Raw genomic sequence first — 22,500 nt, forward strand, 5'->3', positions numbered from 1 at the left:
CCCAGCTCTGGGCCCTCTGGTCCAGAGCTGAGGGGTCTTGGTGCAGCTGAGGCTGCAAATCCTCCCAGGGAGAGGGGAAGTGGCCCTGCATGCAGTGGAGTGGTTGCTGGAAGGGGTTGGGGAGAAGGACCCGAGGCAGAAGAATCACCCTATAGAATAAACTTTTATTGTCTGGCTGGTGTTGGTACACGTGTCAACGCAGGTGTAGACTGTGATGAAGGGGCGAGTGGCACTGAGCACGAGGTGCCCAGAGCTGGGGAGGAGCGCGGGGGCTGTCTGGTCCTGGCCCTGGCCCCGCGCTCCCTGGGGCCCTCCCCGCTCCCCTCCAGCTCCCCAGCACGGCGGTGCTGCAGGTCCCCGCCGTGGAAGCGCCCTGGGCACGTGTGTGCGGTGGGAAGCAGGGTGTTGGCACAGGGCCGTCCCCAGGGAGGTGGCACCAAGCAGGGACTGTGGTGGGCAGAGAGGCTTCCTTGCAGGTGGCCCAGAACTGTTCTCAGGCCGCCTGGGGAGCAGGGCGCTCTGCCTCCCGGCTGCACCAAAACCAGCAGCGCCCACCTGGGCCCTGGCTTGCAGGGTCCATGGGCTGAGCCACACAGACACAGACCTGCGCTGGCTCAGGGCCCGAGGGTACTGTGCTGCCCCAGCCTCCCGGGGGAAGCAGGGACCCTGCCCACGTAAAAAGAACTCCTTGAGAATGAATAACTTAACACACTAGAGTATGGCAGAGGGGAGGAGAGCCAAGCTGGCTGCAGGGAGAGTGGCATCCTAGGCACCACCCGCCTGGCACCGTTCTGCCCTGCCCGTACGTTCAGCTGGCAGCCAGCCGGGGCAGAAGCTGACCGAGGAGCTCCAGCAAGGCTGAAGCAACGGGTGACCCAGGAGCCCCAAACTTTGTCCAGCGCCAGCCCCACAGCCTCTCCACCCCCGCTGCCAGCCTCTCCATGGGGCGGCAGCTCCTCCGCACACCAGCGTCCCTGCAGGGAGGGGGCAGTGAGGTGTCGGGCAGCCGCAGGCTGGGGCAGGCTCTAGCACTCTTTCTGCCGCATGCGCATCTCGTGGCGACGCAGGTGGTTGTAGAGGGACTGCACGTAGGTGAAGACGCACTTGGCGTCCGGCTTCTTCCCCATGATCATCATGTCTTCCACCTCCACCAGGGGCACGCAGTCCGCCAGCATCCTGCAAAGACATTGGGCCTCAGCACACCTGCAGGAGGCCACGATGGGGCCGCCAGCGCCAGGCTGCCCCCGGCCTCACTGTGCCCTCAGTGTCCCCAGCCCAGTGTGGCCTGCGAGGCCAGGCAGCCTGCCAGCACTGCTCGCCCCACTGCCTCCACAGACCCCTGCCACCCATGCCCTGCCCCACTATTGGGACTCGTAGCCCTCCTAGACCTGCTCCCCCCACCATGAGTGCAGGCTGAGGTCACTGCACTGCGGTGGAGCCACCAGAGCAGCCTCACCCCACGCTGCCCTGCGCTCCCCAACCCCTGGCCATGCTTCCCAGCCCCCCACCCAGCTGCTGGATCACAGCCCGGGGAGGCTGCATTGGGCCTGACTGTGGGCACGACTCTGCCAGAGCCACACAATTTCCAGGGGCTCAGCAATGGCCTATGGCTACCTCATCCAGGAGTCACTACGCTGCCCTGATGCCCGGGCTGGGCACTGAGTTTTGTGCCAGACCCTTCCCCAGCTGCTCTCCACCTCAGGGCCCTCTCCACCATTAAAGCTGGCCTTGGGATGACACTGCTGCTCACTCTGACCCTTGGCTATAAGCACCACCCCTGCCCCGCTGCTGCCAGCCTGCACCCCAAGACGTGGCTCCATCAGGCCCCAGGTGGCTCCTTGGTCTTTGGGGCCGCTGGCACAGCAGGGGCTGTTGCTGCTGCAGCCAGGCAGGGTGCAGATAGAAGGGAAGGGGCAGCTCCCTCCCTCACACGGCTCATCAGGTCTTGGGGCTGGCAGGGTTGTCTGGGAGCAGCCCAGTGCTGATGTCACCTATGAGAGGACAGTGCCCAGAGTTGGAGCAGCCATTGCCAGTGTTGGCTGACAGAGCACAGGCTGTGCTGGCACCAGCACCAAGATCAGGGCTGGGGCTGAGCAGCCTGAAGCTGAGCCTGGGCTTGAGGCTCATGCAGGGGCTGGGGATGGAGCCATCCCTGTTAGGGTCCTGCAGAACCCATAAAGCCTGGCTCCAGGTTCCACTGTTACGCAGGCTGAGCCAGGCAGGGGCTCACTGGGACAGCTCTGACCGTACTGGGAGCATCAGACACCTTCCACAAAATGCCCCATCCCTAGCCCTCTCCCCTCATGCCAAGCTGCAGACCCTGGTAGCCCCATCATGTGCTCTGGTGCCCCTGCACAGCAAGGAGCCTCCCTTGCAGCAAGGAGCTCTGGACTGGCACTGGCACAGACACACACTTGATGCCAGTCCTTGGGCAGGAAGGCATGGGTGCAAGGAGCACCCAGATCAAAGAAAGCTGCCTGGCCCCAGGGCTCCTCACAAGTGCTGCAGCCATGCTGGAAGGCTGTAGCCAGCCTGGGAGCTCTGCCTGGGGCCTTGCTCTTTATGCCCCGCTCTCCTGGTTAATGCTGCAGGGCTGGAACTCAGACAGCCATAGAAGCAATGGGCTCTGAGCCTAGGGCCTGGCTGCAGCAGCCTCACTGCATGATGCAGCAGCCCAGGAGGGCATGCTCAGGGCCTTGGGAAAGCACCCGCCTGAGCACAGCAGGTTCCCCGCTACCACCAGCCAGGGGGATGGAAAAGCTAAGGCAGCAGAGGGAGACAGGCTCTGCCCTTATAAAGGCATTGTTTGGGCCTCGGTGTGCTAGTGCAGTGCAGAGCTGGGGGAGAGGAGGCTCCAGTGCCAGCTAGGATGCCCCTGAAAGACAGGCACAAACAGTGCAAGAAGAGGCAGGACTGCAGCCTTGAGTCACACTTTCCAGGCTCCCCTCTCCTGCCCATATATGAGCAGGCAGCACCTCGATGGGAGGGGAGCACCCTGAGCCACGCCTGATCCTGCAGCGCGGCACCGGCCCCTCGGCCCTCCACTGCAGCCAGCAGCCTCTGCGTGCCTGGGACAGGCAGCCTCCAGTACAGAAAAAGGAGGCAGCGAGTGCGGGCAGTGAGGCTGGAGCACTCCGGTGACCAAAGCGGTGTTCTTTGGAATCCAGCTGCTCAGCCCCCTGGGCTGGGATGGGTGAGAGGGAGGAAGGCAGGGAAAAGCCACGGCAGCCCCATTCCTGGCATCAGGCTGGAGAGCCGTGGGCCCCGGGTCCCCTCCATGACCACCTCCTCAGCCCTCGCCCCACGAGCGCTGTTCTGAAAGGAGAGAGGCAGCCAGTCGCCTCCACCCTGCTCCCAGAACGGGACTCGGCCCTCTCCCACCAGTATGCCCCATTCTCTGCCCCAGCCGCAGCGGCCGCTCCCCGGCCCTCCTGCCAAGCGGTGGGACGCAGGCGGGCGGGTGTGCGGCAGTAGATCGACAGGAAGATTCTCACCATCGCTCCCGGGGGTGAAAATGGGCTACGACTTTTTGGTTTTTACCAGCCCCTTCTGGACCAGGCAGCGATAGAATTCCTGAATGTATGTGTACACACACTTCCAATCTGGCTCGCGCATCCGGACCATGTCCTCCACGTCCAGCAACTGCGGACAGTCTGCGTGCTTCCTGAGGGCAGGGAGAGAGAGGGGCAAGCCAGTGACCGCAGCCCAGTCGGGGAGGGGAGAAAGAGAGAAAACAAGAGACACGGATCAATGCAGTTCCCATTCCCCGGGCAGATGCTGCTCTGCTCTCACATGCTCTGGGGGTGCGCGATGCAGGGCAGGACGGCTCCAGGCGCCGCCGCGCTCCAAGGCCATTCAGTGTGACTTGGGGGGGCCAGGGCTCACAAGCAGGGGATGGGAGGGTAGGTGAGCAGTGTGGACAGGCGTGAGGTCAAGAGGGAATGACAGAACGAGACAGAAGAGGGAGTGATGTGTTCTGGCGCGCCCGGTGCTCGGGGAGCGAGTTCCAGAGCGGAGCAGCGCTCTATATAGCTTGTATATAGAGCAGCCAGGAGGGCTGGGCAAGCCCAGCATCCTGCCCAGCTCCGTTTGGAACCGCATGGCACAGCCCTGGTGCAGGAAGCTCAGGAGAAGACGCTCACAAGAGCTGGAGGAGGAGGAAGGACAAGAGGCCACCTGGCTTCCAGGCCGGAGAGATCGATGGCTCTCTCAGTCCACGCACCGGTCCCAATTAAAGCAAAAAGTCTATTAATAGGAGCGCCAAGACCCAGGCACACGGCCCCCTATTCCCGATTGCTCCACTGAACAGCACTGCGGGAGCTGCCGGGAGCTCCCAGCCAGTGCCACCACACTGAGCACCAGCCGGCTGCCACCTGACAGGCAGGTGGGGATGGGGCCCCTCCGAAACCCACCTGGCCCTGCCCAAGGCGAGGCCAGCAGGGTGCTGGAGGAGAGCAGGAGTGGATGGGAGGAGAGACAGAAGGAAGGAGAGAGGGCCTGGCTTCCAGCCCTCCAGCTGGATGCGCTCCCATCTCTCAGCACCCAGGAAAACCAGAAGCAAAAGGGGAGGGAAGAGACTTGAGAAGCTGCAACGGTGTTTGAGCCCCTACAACCGTGAAGGAGGCACCTGCATGTACAAACCCCACTCCCAGCTGCCCAGGTACTGCACTGTGCATGGCTGGTGCCCTGCCCCACAGAGCCTGCTCTGCCTTTGGCTTTTATGTTCCATGCCCAGGAGACCCAGTCCCATCCCCACCACCTCAGAACAGACTGGGCTGTACTGGCCCACTGCAGCTCTGTACAGCCAAGTCAGCTTTTCCCCAACCTCACTGTGTGACAGAAAGGAGCGATGCAAACGGGCACCGAGCCTTTAGCATGCCCAGCTCCTCCAGAGCCCTGCCTGTGTCCCTGTGCCCAGGCAGCAGGAGAAAGAGCTGTCCTGAATGTGGGACGTGCCCACAGCCCTTGTGGTAGCACTGGAGTTACGTACTCTGCAGAGGAGAATGCCACCTCGAAGTTGTGACGGCGGTTCTGGGGTGTGAGCTGGCTGTAGTCAAAAGCATCTGGAAAGAAGTTGTGGACCAAAGCACAGAAGGCCATGCCATCGCTCCAGCTGGACGAGAAGTTCTGGATGTCCACGTGCTGCAGGAAAGGAGAGTTACTAAGGTGCACAGTGACTGGCCCAGCCTGGCCCAAGATTGGGAGAGGAGGCAGCACCGACCTCGTAGCCCCGGGTCTTAGCCCTGCACCAGTCCAGCAACATCTGCTTGATGCTGTTGGCGTTGGGGACACCACAGCTGGAGGAGCGCTGCACAGCTGCACGCGGTGCCGCAGGGTTTGGAGAGCTGAGGGGGAAAACACAGAGGGTAACGCATGTGATGCTTGCTGCCTCAACTGACCCTTGCCTGGCATGTCCTCACCTCCCGCCCTCCTTCTGCAGCTTCTCAATCATGGCCTTGCGAGCCTGTGAGGTTGATGTCTTGGGCAGGCTTTGAGCTTTCATCAGCTCCTTCTTTTTCTCAGCCTGGCGCCGTTCCAGCGCAGCCAGGCTGCTCTGCCTTGAGGCACTCTCATCCTCCCGGTCAAAGATGCTGCAAGAGACACAGGCAAAGCCTCAGTGCAGAAAAGGAACGCTGTCATTCTCAGCTCCTCATCATCCCTGCAGCTCAAAGAACTCCACGCTCCTAGGACAGAACCAGCACAGCTCAAGATTCCCGGCTGCTGGCATCACCACTCACCTGCCTGTCTTCTTGGAAGATGAGCTGTAGGATGATTTGGTTTGAACAAATGTGCTGCTGCTGCCATCTGCAGAGTAGAAGAAATAGACCTCAGGCAGGAGTCACGGAGCAGCAGAAGAGCTGGGCAGGCTGGGGGATTTGGGGCAGGCTGGGGAAGCTCTGCTATGTGCTCTGCAGCACTAGGGATGCCATTGATAAAAGGCAGCTAAAGCTCTTACTGTCTGATCTCTTCACATAACTCGACTCCATGGTTGTTGTGCGGGAAGTCTTGCTGCCATCATCTGCAGGGGAGAAAGTAAAGGGGGTCAGCTGGGTTAGAGACCAAGCACTGTGAACTACCCTTGTGTCTACACAGCATGGCAGGGAGACATCCAGCATGGGGGTGAGACAGAAGCTGCGTGCCCCGAGGCAGCAACCAGGTGGAACGGAGAGGTCAGAGTGATGGAGCAGTGAGGCAGGAAGGCTGGAGCAGCCACAGACAGCTACTGTCAGCTTGAGTCAGGTGGCAGAAGTGTGGGTGACAGGAGAGGGCCCACAAGCCCTGTGCCATTCCAATGGGGAACATGGGTCAGGTGGGAAGGCACTAGAGCAGATCCCTAGAGCAGGCCCCAGGAAGGCTAAAGCAGGAGGCTGACCAAGGAAAGACAGTGAAACCTGGCCCTAAAACAGGGTCTTGCTCTCTGCAGGGTCCAGCTGACCCTGTGTACTATGCTGTCACCTCCCTGCACAGGGAGAGCAACAGAAGATGCCCAGCTCTCTGCTGTCCCTTGCCCTGGGCTCTGCAAAGCCTGGTGCATGCAAGAGGCTGGGCTAATGCTGGAAATGCCAGTGGTCCCAGCCAGGGCAATCACAGAGAATGGCAGACAGAGAACTCGTGGTGATCCTCGGCAGCAAGCGTGCTTGCAGAGCCCTGCTCTTACTGGACTGGATGAGGCGCTCGGTTTTGGTGACAGTGCTGCGGGCTGAGCCATCGGCTGACTGGGTGCTCTGCGTGGTGGTGGTCTCAGTGTTGTGGCCAGCCCTGCTCACTGTAGCCTGGCTCTTCATCTCCTGCAGCCGCTGGTCCCGTTCCTTCTCCCGCTGGTCTGCAAATGCACACAGGAGATGGTGTCAGCAGCGAGATGCAAGGTCCGTGACCCCACATGGGGAATCAGCACTGCCCCCTCCCAGCAGCTGCCAACTACCTCGCTTGCGCTGGCGCAGCTCCCGCATGGCATTACGGATCAGCCGTCGCTCCTCAAAGTCTGTGGTCTGATCCAGCTGCAGGAGGAAGGGGAGGTCAGCACAGCCCCTCTGCTCTTTTCTCCCACCCAGTTCCAAGCCCCTTTATCTCCAGCCTGGATCTTGCTCTCAGAAGCCCACACCATCACAGTGAAGGACGTACCATCTTATCCAGAACACTCTCATCCTCGATCCTGTTCAGCTCCTCGACATTCAGCTTGCTCTTTTTCTCCACTTCCCTCACTTGGACCTTCTCCATGCCATTGGGCAGCTCCGGCTGCAGCCTCGGTGCCTGGGGCTGCTCCACCACCAGCTCCGGTTCCATCGGCTGCAAGGAGAGCACCGCACGCCTGAGCCTCACCAGCCCGACCGCCCCCTAATGAACCCGATGCTCACCCAGTGCCACAGGCAGCAGGGACTGTGGGGATGCACTGTGTGGTGTAGGAGCTCACGGCTGGTGGTTCGCCGTGGATGTCAGCAGTGACCAACGCAGGCAGAATGCCACATCCCCAACACTCAGCACACCACAGCCCACCCTGCCCCAGGAGGCCCCAGGTGCTCTTGTACCTGCTGCCAAAATGTCTCCAAATTGCAGCCTGCAGACACCCACCACCCATTGCCACTACTAGGGCCTCCGGTGAGGCAGGGGGGGCACCATGCCTGGTGCCCTAAAGCCGGCGAGGTGCTGGCAAAGCCAGTGCGCACCATTAGCAGCACAAGGGATTTCCAGGGAATTAAAGGACTTAGCAGAAAGAAGAGCTTGCACAGGAGATCAAGAGCCTCCTCGTCATCTCCGCTCAGGAACTAGGCCAGCTCAGCCCCCGCGGGAGCACGGCCAGGACATCAAGTCCCTTTCAGCACGACCCCCAAGCAATGCGCCGTGGGCAGCTCTCCAGGCCCAGAATAGGGCCTGGAGGCAGCGGGTGGGAGGTGTCGGGCCAAGGCAGCCCCGCTGCACACCTGGCCCCATCTCACACCGCTGCCAGGCGTGAGGGCACACATTACTGGCACCGGCCGGCTCCCCGATGGCTCAGCCCAGGGCCAGCAATGCAGCAAAGCTCTGGGCAGGAGGAGCAACACAGAGCCCAGGGCCACCGCAGGGCGAGGTGACGACCGCGAGGCGAGCCCACGCAAGGGTCGGGACAGCTGCCCCGCGGCCGGCACGCCAGCAATGCGAAGCAGGCAGGCGCCACTGGCTCGCAGCCCTGCCCGGCACCGGCCTCCCACAGCAGCAGGCTGTGATTGCAGCTGATCCAGCCACACTGCACGCCCATCCCACCCCAGCCGAGGGTTTCTCCTCGGCTCCGGCACCGTGCCCCCCCTGCGGGTGCTGCCCAGGACGGAGCAGCCCAGCCGGGCTCGGCTCGGCCCGCACTCACAAAACTGTTGCTCCGGGAGAGGTGCAGGGTCGACTGTTGGCGCGTGCTGGAGAAAGTGGGCGGATGGGCCACCGGGCTGCCGGACTCCTCGGTGCCCTCAAAATGAGCGCAAGGATCCTGTGCTTCCAGAAACAGGGTGCTGAGGTCCTTCTCCGCAGGCTCCGGCGGTGCCAGCCATAGGGCCAGCAGGTCCAGCCGGCGGCCCAGGCGCGCCTGCTCGGCCCGCAGCACCAGGTGCTCCTCCTCCAGATCCCGCAGGGCGCGGGCCAGGGGCTGCACCTGCCGCACGGCCTGCTCCAGCTGCCCCTCCACTGCCCGCCCGAAGGCTTGCAGCTCCCGCCGCAGCTCCTCCAGCTCGGCCGCCCCGGCCTGAGCCAGGTCCTCCAGGCTGTTCCCCGGCATGCTGCCGGCAGGCTCCAGGGCTGCGGGTGCCGCAGCGGGCCCCTCTCAGCTGTCCCCTGCCCTTTATAGGGGCTGCAGGGGCACCACCCCCGGCCGGAGGCCGGCCCGGCTATTCTTGTCGCTGCGCTGCCGGGGGTCCCGTGCAGGGGCGCCGAGGCAGGCGCTGACACTTGGAAGTGCTTCCAGGCCCCACGGGACCGGGTGGCCCAGCAAAGGGGGGCTGCTGCAGGGAATGGGCTCCTGCCTCTGTCTCCGCAGCCTGGCAGCTGCTGCCACCGTGGCCATGCAGCAGCGGGGCTCTGCGAGGCAAGCAGGCAGTAGCAGAGACCCTGCAGGATCCACCCCAGCAGCACTGCTCTGCTGCGTGCAGACAGCCCCTCCTGCACAACTTCTCGCAGCCATCCTGCCCCGTGGCACCCACCCAGCTCAAAGCACCGCTGCAGGGCAGTGCCAACGGCTGTGACCACAGGTCTCACTTCCCCTTGCTGCACGGAGCCCCATGAGCTCCGCATCTGCCAGCTCCCAAGGCGCACGCAGCACTCCCAGCAAAAGGCAGCAGCTTCCGGCCCCACACACACCATGGGTCAGACCAACCCCTACCTGGCAGGGCTGAGGGCACCACAGCCCCTTCCTCCTGCTCTTCCTCCTCCTCCCTGCCCGCTCGCAGCACACCTGGAGGTCGTGTCCAGCCCTGGTCCCCAAGCACCCACCCAGCACCACAACACTGCTAATACCTTAATGAGAGCTGACAGGCCACAGGGCCAAGCCTGCGTGAGCGCATTAGTGTGGGGCTGTCACCCTCCGTGGGCAGAGAGCTGCACCTTTGGCATGGGCAGCACCTGCTGCAGCCCCACCAGGCTGCATGCTGGTTGAGGTCAGCATCGAGCTGGGCCCACAGCAAGCGAGAAGCACCCTGACCACCACCTTGGCCATGCCCGGAGAAGCAGGCAGGCACTTGGCCCCGTGAGCAAGGCAGCACAGTTCTGGACATCCCAGCTCCTGCCAACACAACTGCACACGCGCACGCTTTGCATTGCCCTAGATGGCCAACAGCAGATAAAAGCTCTTGAAGAGCTGTAAGCACTGTGCTGCCTTCTAGGCACCTCCAGCCCTGCTACTGCAGCACCCAGGGCTGTGTCCTCATCTCCACCCAGATCGGAGCCAGAGCTTTTTTTTTCCAGTTATCCCCAAGAATCCCCCTGCACCAGGCAGGCACAGCTGGAGAGCACAGGAGGAGGAAGAGGCAGGATCCAGGACAGACTGCAGGGCAGAGCCCCTGAAGCAGGGCCCCAAAGATGCTCCCGAACCCCATGGCCAAGCTTCATTCCCAGAATGGAAAACACAGGGCTGGATAGCAGTGGGTTTCCCTGAGGCTGCCACAACCCTACGAGGTATCTGAGAGCAAAGGGGGAGACCCACAAAACTTGCCCCTTACCCACCCCTTCTCTAAACATCTCTACACACTGCGGCACAGGGGGGGCTCACCTGGACAAGGATGTGGGTTTACACACAGGCCCTGGGGGCTCCCCTATCCACACAACAGAGCCCCCCAACCGAGCTGCCGGCACCGAGCACCTGCCTCGATGCACGGGGCTGCTCCCACCCCACACCCAGGGCCCTGAGCACACTCACTTTGACGACATTGCTGCTGGTGGTGATGCTGCAGATGCCGCCGGTGCTGCTGGGGATGGCGGTGATGCGGATGGGAGTGCTCCTCAGCCCCAGGGTGAGCTCTGCAAAGGAAGCCGCGGGCACTCGGGGAGCGCTCCAGCCCGACAGGCTCAGCCCTTTGCCCGCAGATGGGGAGAGGCACCGGCTCCGGCGCATCCTGCTCCTGCAGCAGAGCTCTGAGCTCTGGTGCGCAGAAGAGGGCTGCGGGGATGTCTAAAGCATGTGGGAGCTGCTGCGTCAAGGGGGAGCCAGGCCCCCCCAGCATGCTTTCACCCCTAAGATGGACACTTCCCGCAGCTCTCCAGGGGGAGCCAAGATCTCCCGGTGTGAGGGACAGCCCCGGAGAGCGCACAGAGGCATCCTGTCCTGATACGGGCAGGCAGGGCTGCGTGGCACAACAGGGGCAGCAGCGGGGATGGCACTTTGCACGATGCCCATGCCAGCACAGAGGCGGGTCTGTAGGGATAGGGCAAGAGCACGGGGCTGTGCTGTGCTCTGGGGCTGGGCTGCAGGGTCAGGAGGGGACAAGGCTGTGGGATTGGAGGAAGGACTGTAGGGTAGGAGGGAGCACCTGGATAGGGGCAAGCTCTGGAGCCAAAGGGCGAGGGCTGCCACGCTCCCGCCCTTTTGCAGAGCCCACGCTGGGCCCCCAGCATCCCACATCCCACCACTGCTCCCCCACCTGCCTGTCCTGCAGCACCCACCATACATCCAGCCGTCCAACGCCCCGCCGGGCACCAACCCTCCCTGCCGTCCCCTGGGTGCCCACCGTCCCCACTGTCCCCGTGCCGCCCGCCCGGTGCCCACCTGCCCGCTGGCTGCCGGGGGCGGCCACGATGCGGGGCGTGACGGACTGCGTGTGGGGCTGCACGCGCCCATCCTTGATCTCGATGGTGAAGTACGTCTTCATGCCGTCGTGGGCGGCGGTGGGGCCGATACCGGCGGGGCGGGGGCCGGCGGGCGGCGGGCGCTGCTCTGCTCCTCCGCTACCGGCTCCCCTCGCGTTTTGATCGGGGCCCGGCGGGGCCGTGCGAGGCCCCCGCTGCCATTGGCCGGGTCCGGCCCGCCCCGCAGCGCCGCCCGCCCCCTCGGGGCCGCCCGCCGCCGCCCGCTGCCGCCCCGCGGTGCCCACCGAGGTCGCGCCCGAAGGGGTGAAGCGCTGCGCGCGTTCCCGCACCGAGGAGGAGCGCTGCACGGGGCTCGGCTCTGCGGGGGACGGAGCAGCCGGGTCAGATGGGTGCCACGCCGAGTGCACGCCGTGCATGCAGCCCGGGCGCCCCGCGATGCGCGCTGCCCCCCAGCCTCCCCGCAGTGCATGCCGTCCCCACAATGCATGCCGTCCCCACGCATGCCGCCCACAGGGATGCTGCCCCCGGGTGCCCGGCAGCTCTCTGAGCTTCTGCCTGTCCACGCACACCCGGGTGGGAGCCCCAAATGGAGCACAGCAGTCACCATGTGCCCTCACCTGCGTGGCCCTGTGGGCACGGCGAGGACGGCGTTTGCTCCCAGCGCTGAGCGTTGAGGCGAGATGGGGTCCGCGCCGTGCTCTGGGTGGGCGCTATCAGCCGGGAAGGGACAGGCCATGTCCGTGTGCAAGGAATGAGATGGAGGGAGCAGAGAGTGAGCACTGAACGAAGCAGGGAGGTCAGCTCTCCCCAGTGTCACCCATGTCCCTGGAGTTCAGTGCACCCCACAGAGCACAGGAGGGTGATGGAGGAACACGGGCTGTGCGATTATCCCGGCTCCCATGGGACCCCAGCAGAGCAGGGCCAGGCTCCATGGCATGCAGGAGGGAGCCGAGCTGCTCCACTGCCCCTGCTCTGCCCCAGGGCAGCAGGGCTCAGCCCTTCCCCAGCCATCAGGCCTGAGCTTGTGCCACACTGAAGGCTCCCTGCAGAGCCATGACCTGAGGGTGACCACAGCTGCAAGCTCCCATTTGGCCTTATTTCCTCCTGGCACAGAAGAAGGGAAACACTTTCCCAACAGCAGCATAAGGGCATCAATTGCCCAACACAATCTCTCTGGGCTGCCAAGAGCACCCGGCCAGGCACGGAGGGCCCAGAGCAGCGCACAGCCCCCGGCCAGGCCAGCAAGCACAGCCCCGGGGGGGGCCAGGGCTGGACCGGTGCTCAGCTCCAGCCTTATTGGGACAAAGAATGCAAAAGGCCGAGGTTTGCTGCATGCACAGATTCCCTTTCATGGCCCTGCAGCAGCCCAGCCGGTAGCTGGGGGACTTGTAAACACTGTGCCTGCCACCCCACTGCCTGGCCCAGGCCTGAGCAGGCCATGAGCCCAATCAAGTGCTGCATCCCCATCCCCAGAGGTCCGTCCTGCCCCACACGGGGCAGTGCATCCCCCTGGGCTCACAAAGGATGGCCTGGGGGTGCCTGGGGCAGCCCTTACCCGCTGGCTTCTCCTGTGGCATCACAGCCTTCCCCGACACCTGGCCTCGCACGCAGATGACAAACTGCAGGGGGGAAAGGGGCAGCACGGTGAGCTGGGGAGCTGGCAAAACCTGACCTACGCAGCTCAGAGGGGCAAGCACCGTGACAGGCCATGTGCCACGTGAGGCACGGCACCTCCAGCCCCACGCTGAGAATTTGGGGCTGTGGTCTGGGTGGCTCCAGCACCCATCAATGCAGTGTTCCCATACCTGGCCACTCTGAGTGACAGCGCAGGGCTGTGTTGGGCCGTCCTGCTCCGCCTGGCGGCTCTGCCCTGTGCTGCACGGGGCCTCTGCTGGCTCCACGTTGTGCTCCTGCACAGGACAGGAGCTGCCAGATCCCTCCTCCTGGTACTGCAGCTCACACTCAGATGCCCGCTTGGCGTGCAGCTCCACCTCTGCGGTTTGCTCTCCGGGCTGTGGGGCTGCAGTGGGCTCCAGGGCTGGGTGCAGGTCCAGGAGCACCAGGGTCCCTGAAGCTGTGGCTACAGGACAGATCAGAGGCTCTGTACAGCATCTCCACTCCTGTGACCCCAGCCCAGCACTTGGCTTCCAGCTTGGGCTTTTCAGGAGACCCACTGCAGCCCCTCCATCTTCCTGTTCTCTCTCAAACTTCACTTTCTCCTGCCCTCCCAAGCTCTGCTCTTCCCCTGGAATGTGTTGCAGACATGGACCTACCCTGGGCAGGGGGTTTCTGGGGTTCTCTCAGTTGCTGGCTATTCAGGTCCTGCTGTTCAGCTTGCCTGCACTCCTGCTCCTCCTCCTGCTCATGGGCCTGGAAGAAAGCAGGGGTGAGAGCCCAGACAGCCCCACTGCTGCCTCCACCCCACTGCATCCAGGCACATCCTCATGCAAGGTGGGTCAGAATGCCACTTCCAGCAGCGCTGTCCCATCCTGCCACCTGGCCAGGGACATGCTGTAGATTGCAGCCTCCCCCTGCGTCATACCCAGGCTGCAGGGCAAGGAGTGAGACTTCATCAAACACAGCAGTTCACACCCTGCACCAGGGTTACTGCAGAAGGCTGCTAGGAGATAAGTATCCTGGCATGGTGCTACAAATGGGCAAGTGGAATCACCAGCCCAGGGCAACATGGGCTGAGATCCCGGTGTAACTACAGGATGGGGGGAGGCAGAGAGGGGAATACAGCCAAGGGATGCATGGGGGAAACCAGTGCCAAAATGGTCTCTGCTTAAGGAAATGCTTTAGCTTTTGGATGAATTGTCCAGGTGAGGTGAGATGGGCTGTCTAATCAGAAAACACAGACAGCTGTATGCTCGGGGTGCCACAGTGCCAGCAGATGCTGACCAGGAAGGAAGTGGCACAGGGTCACCTTCCCTTCCCCTGCCACCAGCCTTACACAGGCCCTGAGGGAGGCAGATGGAAAAGCTGGGCTGAACAGAGGCAGCCTGGGGGTCAAACCACTGCTTGTCCCTTCCCCACCTTCTCTCCCATGTGGAAGCCCTGTGCTGTGTCCTTGGGAGGGCACTCAACCACCACAAATCAGCCATGTCCTGCAGGGCCATCACTGCTAGGCAGGGAGCTTGGGCTTGAACCCACCACTCTCAGCCCTGCCCCTGCTCCACCAGCTCATCTATCGCTACTGGGCACCAGCTTAGTCCTGGAGCAGGACCAATCCCTTCAAAGGCTAGCAGGGAGCCCTCACGCAGCCCATGTCAGTGTCCTGAGCACAGCCACATCCCCACATCCCGACAGACCTCTGCTCCACCACCAGTGTCACCCACCACAGTCCCCTAAGGCAGGTAAGTCACACACGCACAGGGATTTGTGCCCCCAGGAGGCTGGCACAAGCAAAGGACTCAGCAATTCCCAGTGGCACCCCCACCAGCACTCACCACAGAGCGTTCAGGCTCCTCAGCAGTCAGTCTGTCTGCATCCCCCCCATGGCTGCTCTCCTCCGTCCTGGTCAGCACCGGCTGTTCAGCATCGCCCCTTCGGCTGCTCTCCACGGGCTCAGTGCTGCTCTCCACACTCACCACGGCCGGCAGCTCAGAGCCTGCCCTCTGGGAGCTCTCCCCGTTCCTGACCAGGGCTGCCGTTTCAGCATCATCTCTCCTGCTGCGTTCTGCACGTGCGGGCACGGCTGCGGGCTCAGCGCCATCCCTGCGGCTGCTCTGCACGTTCCCAGCCAGGGCTGCAGCTGGGTGGAAGCAATAAGGTAAAGTTCAGGAAGGAGCTGGGCGCATCCCAGCATCTGCAGGGCAGCCCAGGCACAGAGACCTCACCTTCAATCTCCTCAGCCCGCAGCTTGCGGATGGCGGCGCGGATCAGCTTGCGCTCCTCGTACTCGCTGGCTGCCCGCAGCTGCGGAGGGCAGAGCCAGCAGTGAGGCACAGTGAGGGCTCGGTGGCACTCAGCTCCCTCGTGCCACCCCGCCGTCAGGCACTCACCAGCTTTGTCAGCTCCTCCACATCGGTGATGGACTCAAGTTCCCGGGACAGCGAAGCGAGGGCCTTCTGCTGCTCCTCCTCCAGCTGCTGGGACCTGCGCCGAAGCCAGGGGTGAGAGCCGCACGGGAGCCGAGTCCCACACGGCCAATGGAGCCGGGGTCCTGCCGTGCCACAGGTACTCACCGCAGCCAGTTCTCCTTGTTGTCCTGCCGGTGGCTGCCACGCTCAGTGCGGAAGCGTTTGGAGGCCAGCGCCTCCTCGTCCCGCTCCAGCTCCTGCCGCTGCAGCTCCCGGATGGCTGAGCGGATGCGGCGCCGCTCGGCGAGGTCCAGCGTCGCCTCCAGCTGGGAGGACAGGGCAGGGCTGGGCGCTGGGCACAATGGGACCGTCTGTCCCGTGCTGCCCACGCGCCTGGCGCACACTGCCTGGCACTGTCTGCCCCCGCTCCGGAGGACGAGGGGTGGCCCAACCCCGGCGTGGGATGGGACGTGAGGTCGGCCAGGGCTGGACATCGCCTCGGGGAGCGGGCACAGCACCCGGCACTGCAGCAGCCCACGGGGGGCTTCCCCTCCTCCAGAGCAGAGCCGCAGCGTGAGCTGTGCCAGCAGCCTGCGCTCAGAGCAGCCCCTGCACAAAGCAGGTACAGCTCTGCTGCGGGACACCAGGCCCTGCCCAAGCACTGGCTCGCGGCGAGGGAACCGGGAAAACCATTTCCCATGGAGCTTGTTAAAAATAAACCCAGTGACCTGCAGCAGCTGCTGTCAGCATCAGGGCCTGGCATGCTGGGAGCAGCAGCGGCCGCACCGAAAGGCGAAGGCAGCAGTCCTCTTCCTCACGTTCCCACAGGACACCGCCAGGCCAAACAACTGGTCACTGAGCTCCAGGTCACAGCGGGGCCAGAAGCACAGCTCTTGTCCCCAGGCATGCAACAAGCTGGGGGAGGCTACATCCCGCAGCAGACCCGTGGCACACACTGCATCTGCTGACACAGCCCATCCCTGCAAAGCCACCGATACCCATCTGGGAGCAGCAATTTTCACACTGCCACCCCCAGGGACACCTTCCCATGTGGGTCAGCTCCTACTGGGCAGCACAGTGTTGGAAATGAGGATCACTGTCATCAGGGGTTGCGGCTTAAAGCAAACATGCTCCCTCCCACGTCCCTCCCAGCACCCCCTGTCGTGCAGTGATATCAGCATCCCATATCAGCATCCTGCAGCAGTGCGAGCATCCGCCTCCTGGGGACAGAGCCGGGGGCTGCAGCCCTGTGCCACGTGCTGCAGGGTGTGAGCTCTCATCCGGAGTCACAGCCTTTGCAACAGAACAGCCCTTTCCCTGCTGGCTCAGCACACAGCAGGGTCCTGGAGCACAGCACTGGTGAGCTCAGCACCACTGAGCCATAAGGCCAGGCATGTGAACAGCCCCAGCCCACCCTCACAGCCCTGCATGGCATCCCTGGGGTGGGAGAAGCCTCTGCCCTAGCAGACCGCACAGGAGAAGCCCAAGGCCACAGCAAGAGGCCCTGGGGCCACCCCAACTTGCAGCAATCCAGGCTCCTGTGTGCACAGAAGGTCCTGAGGCAGCAGCAGAACCCCAGGCAGTGCCGGGCAGAGCTGCCATCTGAACACCCACAGCCTCCCGAGGGACTTCTGCAATGGGCTGGGAGGATGGAAAGGAGGCAACAAGGCGCTCTGCAGCTGTGTAAAGGCCTTTAGGGCACAAAACCACTCCTCCACCCCACGCTGGGAGGCCGAGGCCCTGACCATTTGCTAAACAAACTGCCGACTGCGTGCTCTGCAGCTCCGGCACCCGACACGGGAGCTCTGAGCCTCGTGGCCAGGGTGCAAAAGGAGCAGCGTGGAGGGAGGGAAGAATAACCAGGGACTGCCCTTCCCATGGGCATCTGCTGGATGGGGTCAAACCTACCCGGGGTCCCGGAGGGTTCAGCCTTTCCTCTGCAGGAGAGATGGCGGTAGGGCAGCGGGAGCCCTGTCCCAAGCCCACGTCAGCATGGAGCCAGTGCACGGCAAACGCACGGCTCATAGGGCAACGTGCCGGAAACCACAGCGAGAGCCAGGGCTGGAAGGGGCCGCAGGGCCCTGCAGTGACAAGCCCTGAGCTCGGCACATGCCAGGGCCCCACGGGCCCTGCCCAGCCCGCAGTAAATTAATGGTTGTGAGCAAACGCCTGCCTTGTCCCACACAAAGTGGCTTTGTGAGGAGGGTGCTGGCAAACCACCACGAGCTGCTTTCCTGGTGATGCCCGAGCATGGCAGAACTCAGCCTTGCCTCAGCTCAGGGCACGTCCACCAGCAGAGGGCCATAATTAGCTCTAATTAGCCCAGGCTTTCCATCCAGCTCTGGGATAGGCGGCGCACAGAGGGGGGCTGAGCAGCCGGAGCGTGGCCGCAGGGAAACTCGGCGCTGGGGAAAAGAGCCAGAACAGCATCCTCATCGCTGCCGGCCAGGACGAGCCCCACAGCAGCACCTGCCCCTCACCGCTGCGGGGAGCCAGCGCCCGCTCCGGGCTGCCCTCAGGTCCCACACGGTGGCACCCCGGGGACATCAGCGAGCTGCTGGGAGCTCAGCCACTGGGAGAAAGGAGGAGGAGAACAAGGAACCGAGGGATGGGGAGAGAGAAGAGCAGGGAGGAAGCGGCGGCAGAGGCAGGCAGTTTTCCCTTATATGGGCTAATCCTCTTCCAGCTAAGCGGAGCCAAAACCTAACCAAAAAAAAATTCCTTCCCCGGCTCACGTCAGCCCGGAGCAGGCTTCCTCCAGCTGCATGGGCACAGGGAGAGCTGCGGGCAGCCGTGGGGTGAGGCCATTCGGGGACAGGGGAACATCATCTACAGAGACCCAGAGCTGCAGCAGGATGGAGAGAAGCAGCACACATCAGTGCAGTGCCGGAGTGCTGTGCAGCCCCACGGGTTCAGGCTCTCCCCGGACACCTGCACAGCCAGCCAGCAGCACCCGTATGCAGCCCGCTGCGGTGGGAAAGGATGAGGAGGTGTGAAGCACCCTGTGGTCAAACGGGGACAGCCCCACGGAGAAGCACTGCCTCATTCTCAGCTTCCTGAGGCCTCAGGTGGAAAGCAGAAAGCCAAGAGAAACCCCGAGCACCCATCCCCACATCTCCAGGGCTGAAGATGGGTTTGTGAGCTTGCACTCACAGCGGACTGAGGACAGCTGGGAGCTGCGGGCTGCACGGACCCTATGCTGACCTCCGCGCTGTCCCAGCGGCACCCCGACCCTTTCCTGTTCCCCGCGGACGTTCTTTCCGAGTTGACTCAGCTTCCTGCCGCTCTCCATTCCCCAAACAGCCCGTGGAGCCGGCGCGGGGCTCAGCGCACGGAAGCGGGCAGGCGGCCGAGCGGCACCGAAACGGGCGGCACGCCGGGTGGCAGCTCACATCCCAAAGCAGCTTCCCAGCGCGGATCCCCGGGTGGGTAGAAGCCCACTCCCGCACGAGGAGCGGCCCACGGCCCACGAGAGCACCCATCCCGGGCCGGTCGCAACAACGCAGCCAAGGTGTTGGCACGGAGCGGCGCCGGCAGGAAGCTGCTCCGGGAGCGCCGGGATGCCCGCAGGAAGCAGGTGGCCGGGGAGGGCTCGGCTGCTGGAGCCGGGCCAGCGGGAAGCGGAGACCCGGGGCACGCGTGGCAGATGGCGGGCATCGCGTCCCGCCCGGCACCGCACAGCGAGCCGTGCCGGCAGCGGGGAACCGCCGGCCGAGGGGACGGAGCCGACGGACGGATGTCAGTCCGAGAAGAGCGGGCGAGGGGGCACAGCCGGAAGAGCGCCGAGGGAGCGCCCGGAGCTCCCCCCGCGGTCCCGCAACAGCTCCCCGCAGCAGCCCCGCTCTCTGCCCGGCCCGAGGGCACCGGCACCACGCCGCAGCGGGAGCGGTGCCGCCTGCGGGCGCATCGAGCGTTCCTCCCGCCCTCCCCCCGTCCCGCGGTGCGGGCACTCACCAGCTTTCTCAGCGCGCCCTCGTCCATACCCTGCAGGCTCTCCTGGGACATCTTGCCCGCCCGCTGCCCCCCGCGAGGCTCCGGGTCCCGTCCGCTCCCGATTCAGCACCGGGCCGGGCCCCGCTCCCGCAGCCCCGCGCAGTCCCGCTCCCGCCCGGCCCGGCCCCGCGCCGCCCCGCCCGCGCCCACCGCCGCCATTGGTTCTCCGCTCCGGGCGGGACGGCCCCGACCGGTCCCGCCGTCCCGCCCCGTCCCCGCCTCGGTACGGCCGCCCCCGGAGGGTGGGGAGCGGTGGGGAGCGGGCCCGGCTTCCCCCCGCGGTCCGGCAGCCCCCGGTGAGGCCCCCGAGGTGCGGAGCCCCGGCTGGGCACGGGCTGCCCGATCTCGGCGAAGTTTGTTTGTGTAAAAGGAAACTTTTGTTCGGAATTAGAAACCGACGGCAGAGAGACATCACGGAAATATTTCCGTCCGACTAGGGCTTTCAGCAAAAAAAAAAAAAAACCAAGCCAAATTTGGCTGTAAATGTGCCCGGAGCTTTTTCCCGAACTGCAGCTCTTGGCCCCTTCCCTGGGGCTCGTTGGGGTCAGCCCGGTGGGTGCAGGAGGGCATGGTGTGCTCGGAGGTCCTGCACAGCACCCGGAGGTGGGAGCGCGGCTGAGCTCTGCTGATAGGGCAGCCTGGAGCACGAGAGTCTCAACACAGGCAGAGCTTTCCTCCCGCAACTGCTGTCCATCACTACCTGTTAAGGTGTCCCTCTGTGCCTCTCTGAGCCACATTTACCCAAGGTTGTGACCCTGCAGCACCTTTGCATGCTCAGCGTTGATGGCACTGCATCCCTTGGGCTCTCAGCAGCAGTGACCCTCGGGAGCTGCTGTGTGTGCCCCCAGCCGAACACAGTTTTGTAGGAGATTCTGTTAACTGTGTAGAAGTAAAGCAAAGAGAGCCGCCCCCACGGGATGCCTGTGCCAGGCCTCTATTCCCCTGCCCCTGGCTACCAAAAGCCACTGCATGCGCTCAGGGAGGAGGGGGAGGAGGAAAGCTCCTGGCTTTGCTGCGCAACAAGCACACGTGTAACACAGCGATGCTGCTCCTCTGCATGCCAACATCCAGGGCAGCTCCCACGGAGCTATTGCAAGCAGTGACATCATGCTGGCTGAGTTTTGGGGTTCTCAGTTCCCATGGCTCAGGGCCCCAAGGTGCCCAGGCAGTGGAGAAGCTCCTCCAGCCATGTGAGGCTGCACCTACCTCCCAGCTGAAGGAGGGAGGCAGGCAGCCAGGTTTTGTGCCTCCTCCTCTTCCTCCTGGGGACTGCACATCCGAGCCTTGCTGCTGTGGATTTGCCTATTTCCCACTCAGCATGCAGTTCAGCATCAGGTGGCTTCAAGAGCTGATAACCCCAGAGAAGAAGAAGGTAAGGAATGCACAGCAGTGTGCAGCTCTGCCAACCCTTCAGCACGAGTCTCTGTCCCGGAGCAGCCATGGGGCCCATCTGCCCGGGCACAACTGATGCCATTCGCTCAGGACAGAACACTCCTTCCTAAACAGATGTACCCGTTTCTCAAATGTGACTCACGTTCTGCTCAAGGCCAGGGCAGGATCAGAAGTATTTAATTCCTCACATCCTGCACTGGCACGGGCACTGTACAGCCTCCTACCAGCACTGAGGATGCCTCATCACCGAGACGTGAAGAAGCCGTGTGATGAGGAAGGTCCCACATCTGCCTGAGGAGGGGCAATGCTGCTGCAGGCACTGAGGACTCCAGTTCTCACCATACCCAGCTGGCACACACCGCTTCTCTTTGCTCTGATTTGTTTCAAGCATCAATCTCCGGGGCTGAACCTCTGCTGTGTCTACCATCCCATGCACAAGATGGTCTGTCCATCGGTCTGCCCTCTCCTGCTGCTCACAGAGGTGCAGGCACTCCACAGTGTTATGAGCAGTGTGTGGCACACAGAGTGTTGCACTGAGCCAGATGCTCCTGCTGTATCTCACTGTGCCAAGCACCTGGTTGTGCTGGTGCCACGCTGCCAACAGGAGCAGCTGCACAGCATCAGCGGACGCAGCCACGGGCTGGCAAGAGCACTGCGTCTGCTGGGAGCAGAGGGAGATGGGAGGCAGAGGCTGGAGCAGGGCTGGCATGTGCTCAGGACAGCAGTATGTGTGCAGGGCTAGGATGAGTTCTGCGTGCCATTCAGGCAAGAGCAAGCCTGCAGGCAGCCACAAGGATGGAGACCTGAGCAGAGGCACAGCTGGCAGCCAGGAAACTCAGTCCTGCTTGCTTTAATGCAGGTAAATGGCTGTGTGGAGATGTTCCAGCCATTTGACACCTCACAAGCAACACCTGGAGCTGGGCAGAAAACTCTCTGTCAGTCCAGAAGAGAGGTCACAGATCTGCTATGGTTCCAACTCAGCTCTAAATGCCTGTACAAGGCTCTGACCATGTGAGCAAGCGAAGGAGGCTGCTCCAGCATCTCCATAGGCAGGACATTCCTAAGAGGTGACCCGTCCGTCCCCAGCCCCCCCCCATCTCTCCCATTTCTTTGTCACACTGTCTGAACACAGCTATTTTTTCCCTTTTTGGGACACCTCTGGAGCCCATAAATCACAATGCTGAGATCTGCTATAGCCAAGAAAGGAAGGGTTTGGAATAAGGACAAGGGGTACAGGGAAGATACCAATCCTTGTAACTTAAAAACCAGGTTACAGACATTCCCAAACGTGATGGTCTTTCAAAGGGGCTTCCTAGAAATTGTGCCACGAGCAAAGCCAAAGAGTCCCAGAGTCCCTGGGCACAGTCTGCTCTCATTGACAGGATGGCTGCAGGCAGTTCCCTAAGGGAGAGCTCCTCTGGGGCTGGGCAGGGGGAAACCAACTTCTGCATGGCCACCAAGCCAGGGCCCCCTGCACCCCACTGCCCAGCAGCTGGTATCTCCCGGGCCCTGGCAGAAAGAAACAGCAAAACAGGCCCTTGTGACACACTGCTCCCAAAAAAAGCCAGACGTGTATAATGTTGTGAACAACCTGTGCGAGACTGGTTCTGGTATTCATTAATGAGCCAAACAACGCGGTGACAAAGGGCTCCTGCATGCGCTGCGCCCAGCGGGTCACGTCCTGCCCCATGGCACAAGGATTGGTTGTGTCATCCAACTTCTGGCTTCCTTCAATCTGCAAGTTGCCAATGGCTAATCCATCATCCACCAACAGGATATATCTTGCTCTGCTGGTCCCTGGTGACAGCCCTGGCTGTTTCCAGTCCCTCGCAGT

The 22,500-nt window shown here is 63.1% G+C and overlaps 1 protein-coding gene across 1 annotated transcript; it reads right to left on the reverse strand.

Moving 5' to 3' along the window:
* Positions 1-144: 144 nt before the first annotated feature.
* SMTN (smoothelin) lies at positions 145-19,321 on the reverse strand. Its single transcript, XM_042828705.1, has 21 exons — positions 19,236-19,321; positions 15,447-15,607; positions 15,264-15,357; positions 15,099-15,177; positions 14,709-15,013; positions 13,533-13,629; positions 13,065-13,339; positions 12,815-12,878; positions 11,877-11,969; positions 11,219-11,617; positions 10,373-10,473; positions 8,339-8,455; positions 7,123-7,287; positions 6,923-6,998; positions 6,659-6,823; positions 5,957-6,019; positions 5,739-5,805; positions 5,421-5,591; positions 5,222-5,345; positions 4,991-5,142; positions 145-1,176 (listed from the first exon to the last, which is right to left on the reverse strand). Exons 1-21 carry the CDS (start codon positions 19,284-19,286, stop codon positions 1,026-1,028), a joined length of 2,970 nt encoding a protein of 989 aa, XP_042684639.1. The 5' UTR covers positions 19,287-19,321; the 3' UTR covers positions 145-1,025.
* Positions 19,322-22,500: the final 3,179 nt, after the last annotated feature.

This window comes from Centrocercus urophasianus, unplaced genomic scaffold (assembly GCF_019232065.1).
Source record: "Centrocercus urophasianus isolate 14NV4802_14NV808 unplaced genomic scaffold, USGS_Curo_1.0 seq_30, whole genome shotgun sequence".
Lineage (NCBI taxonomy): Eukaryota > Metazoa > Chordata > Aves > Galliformes > Phasianidae > Centrocercus > Centrocercus urophasianus.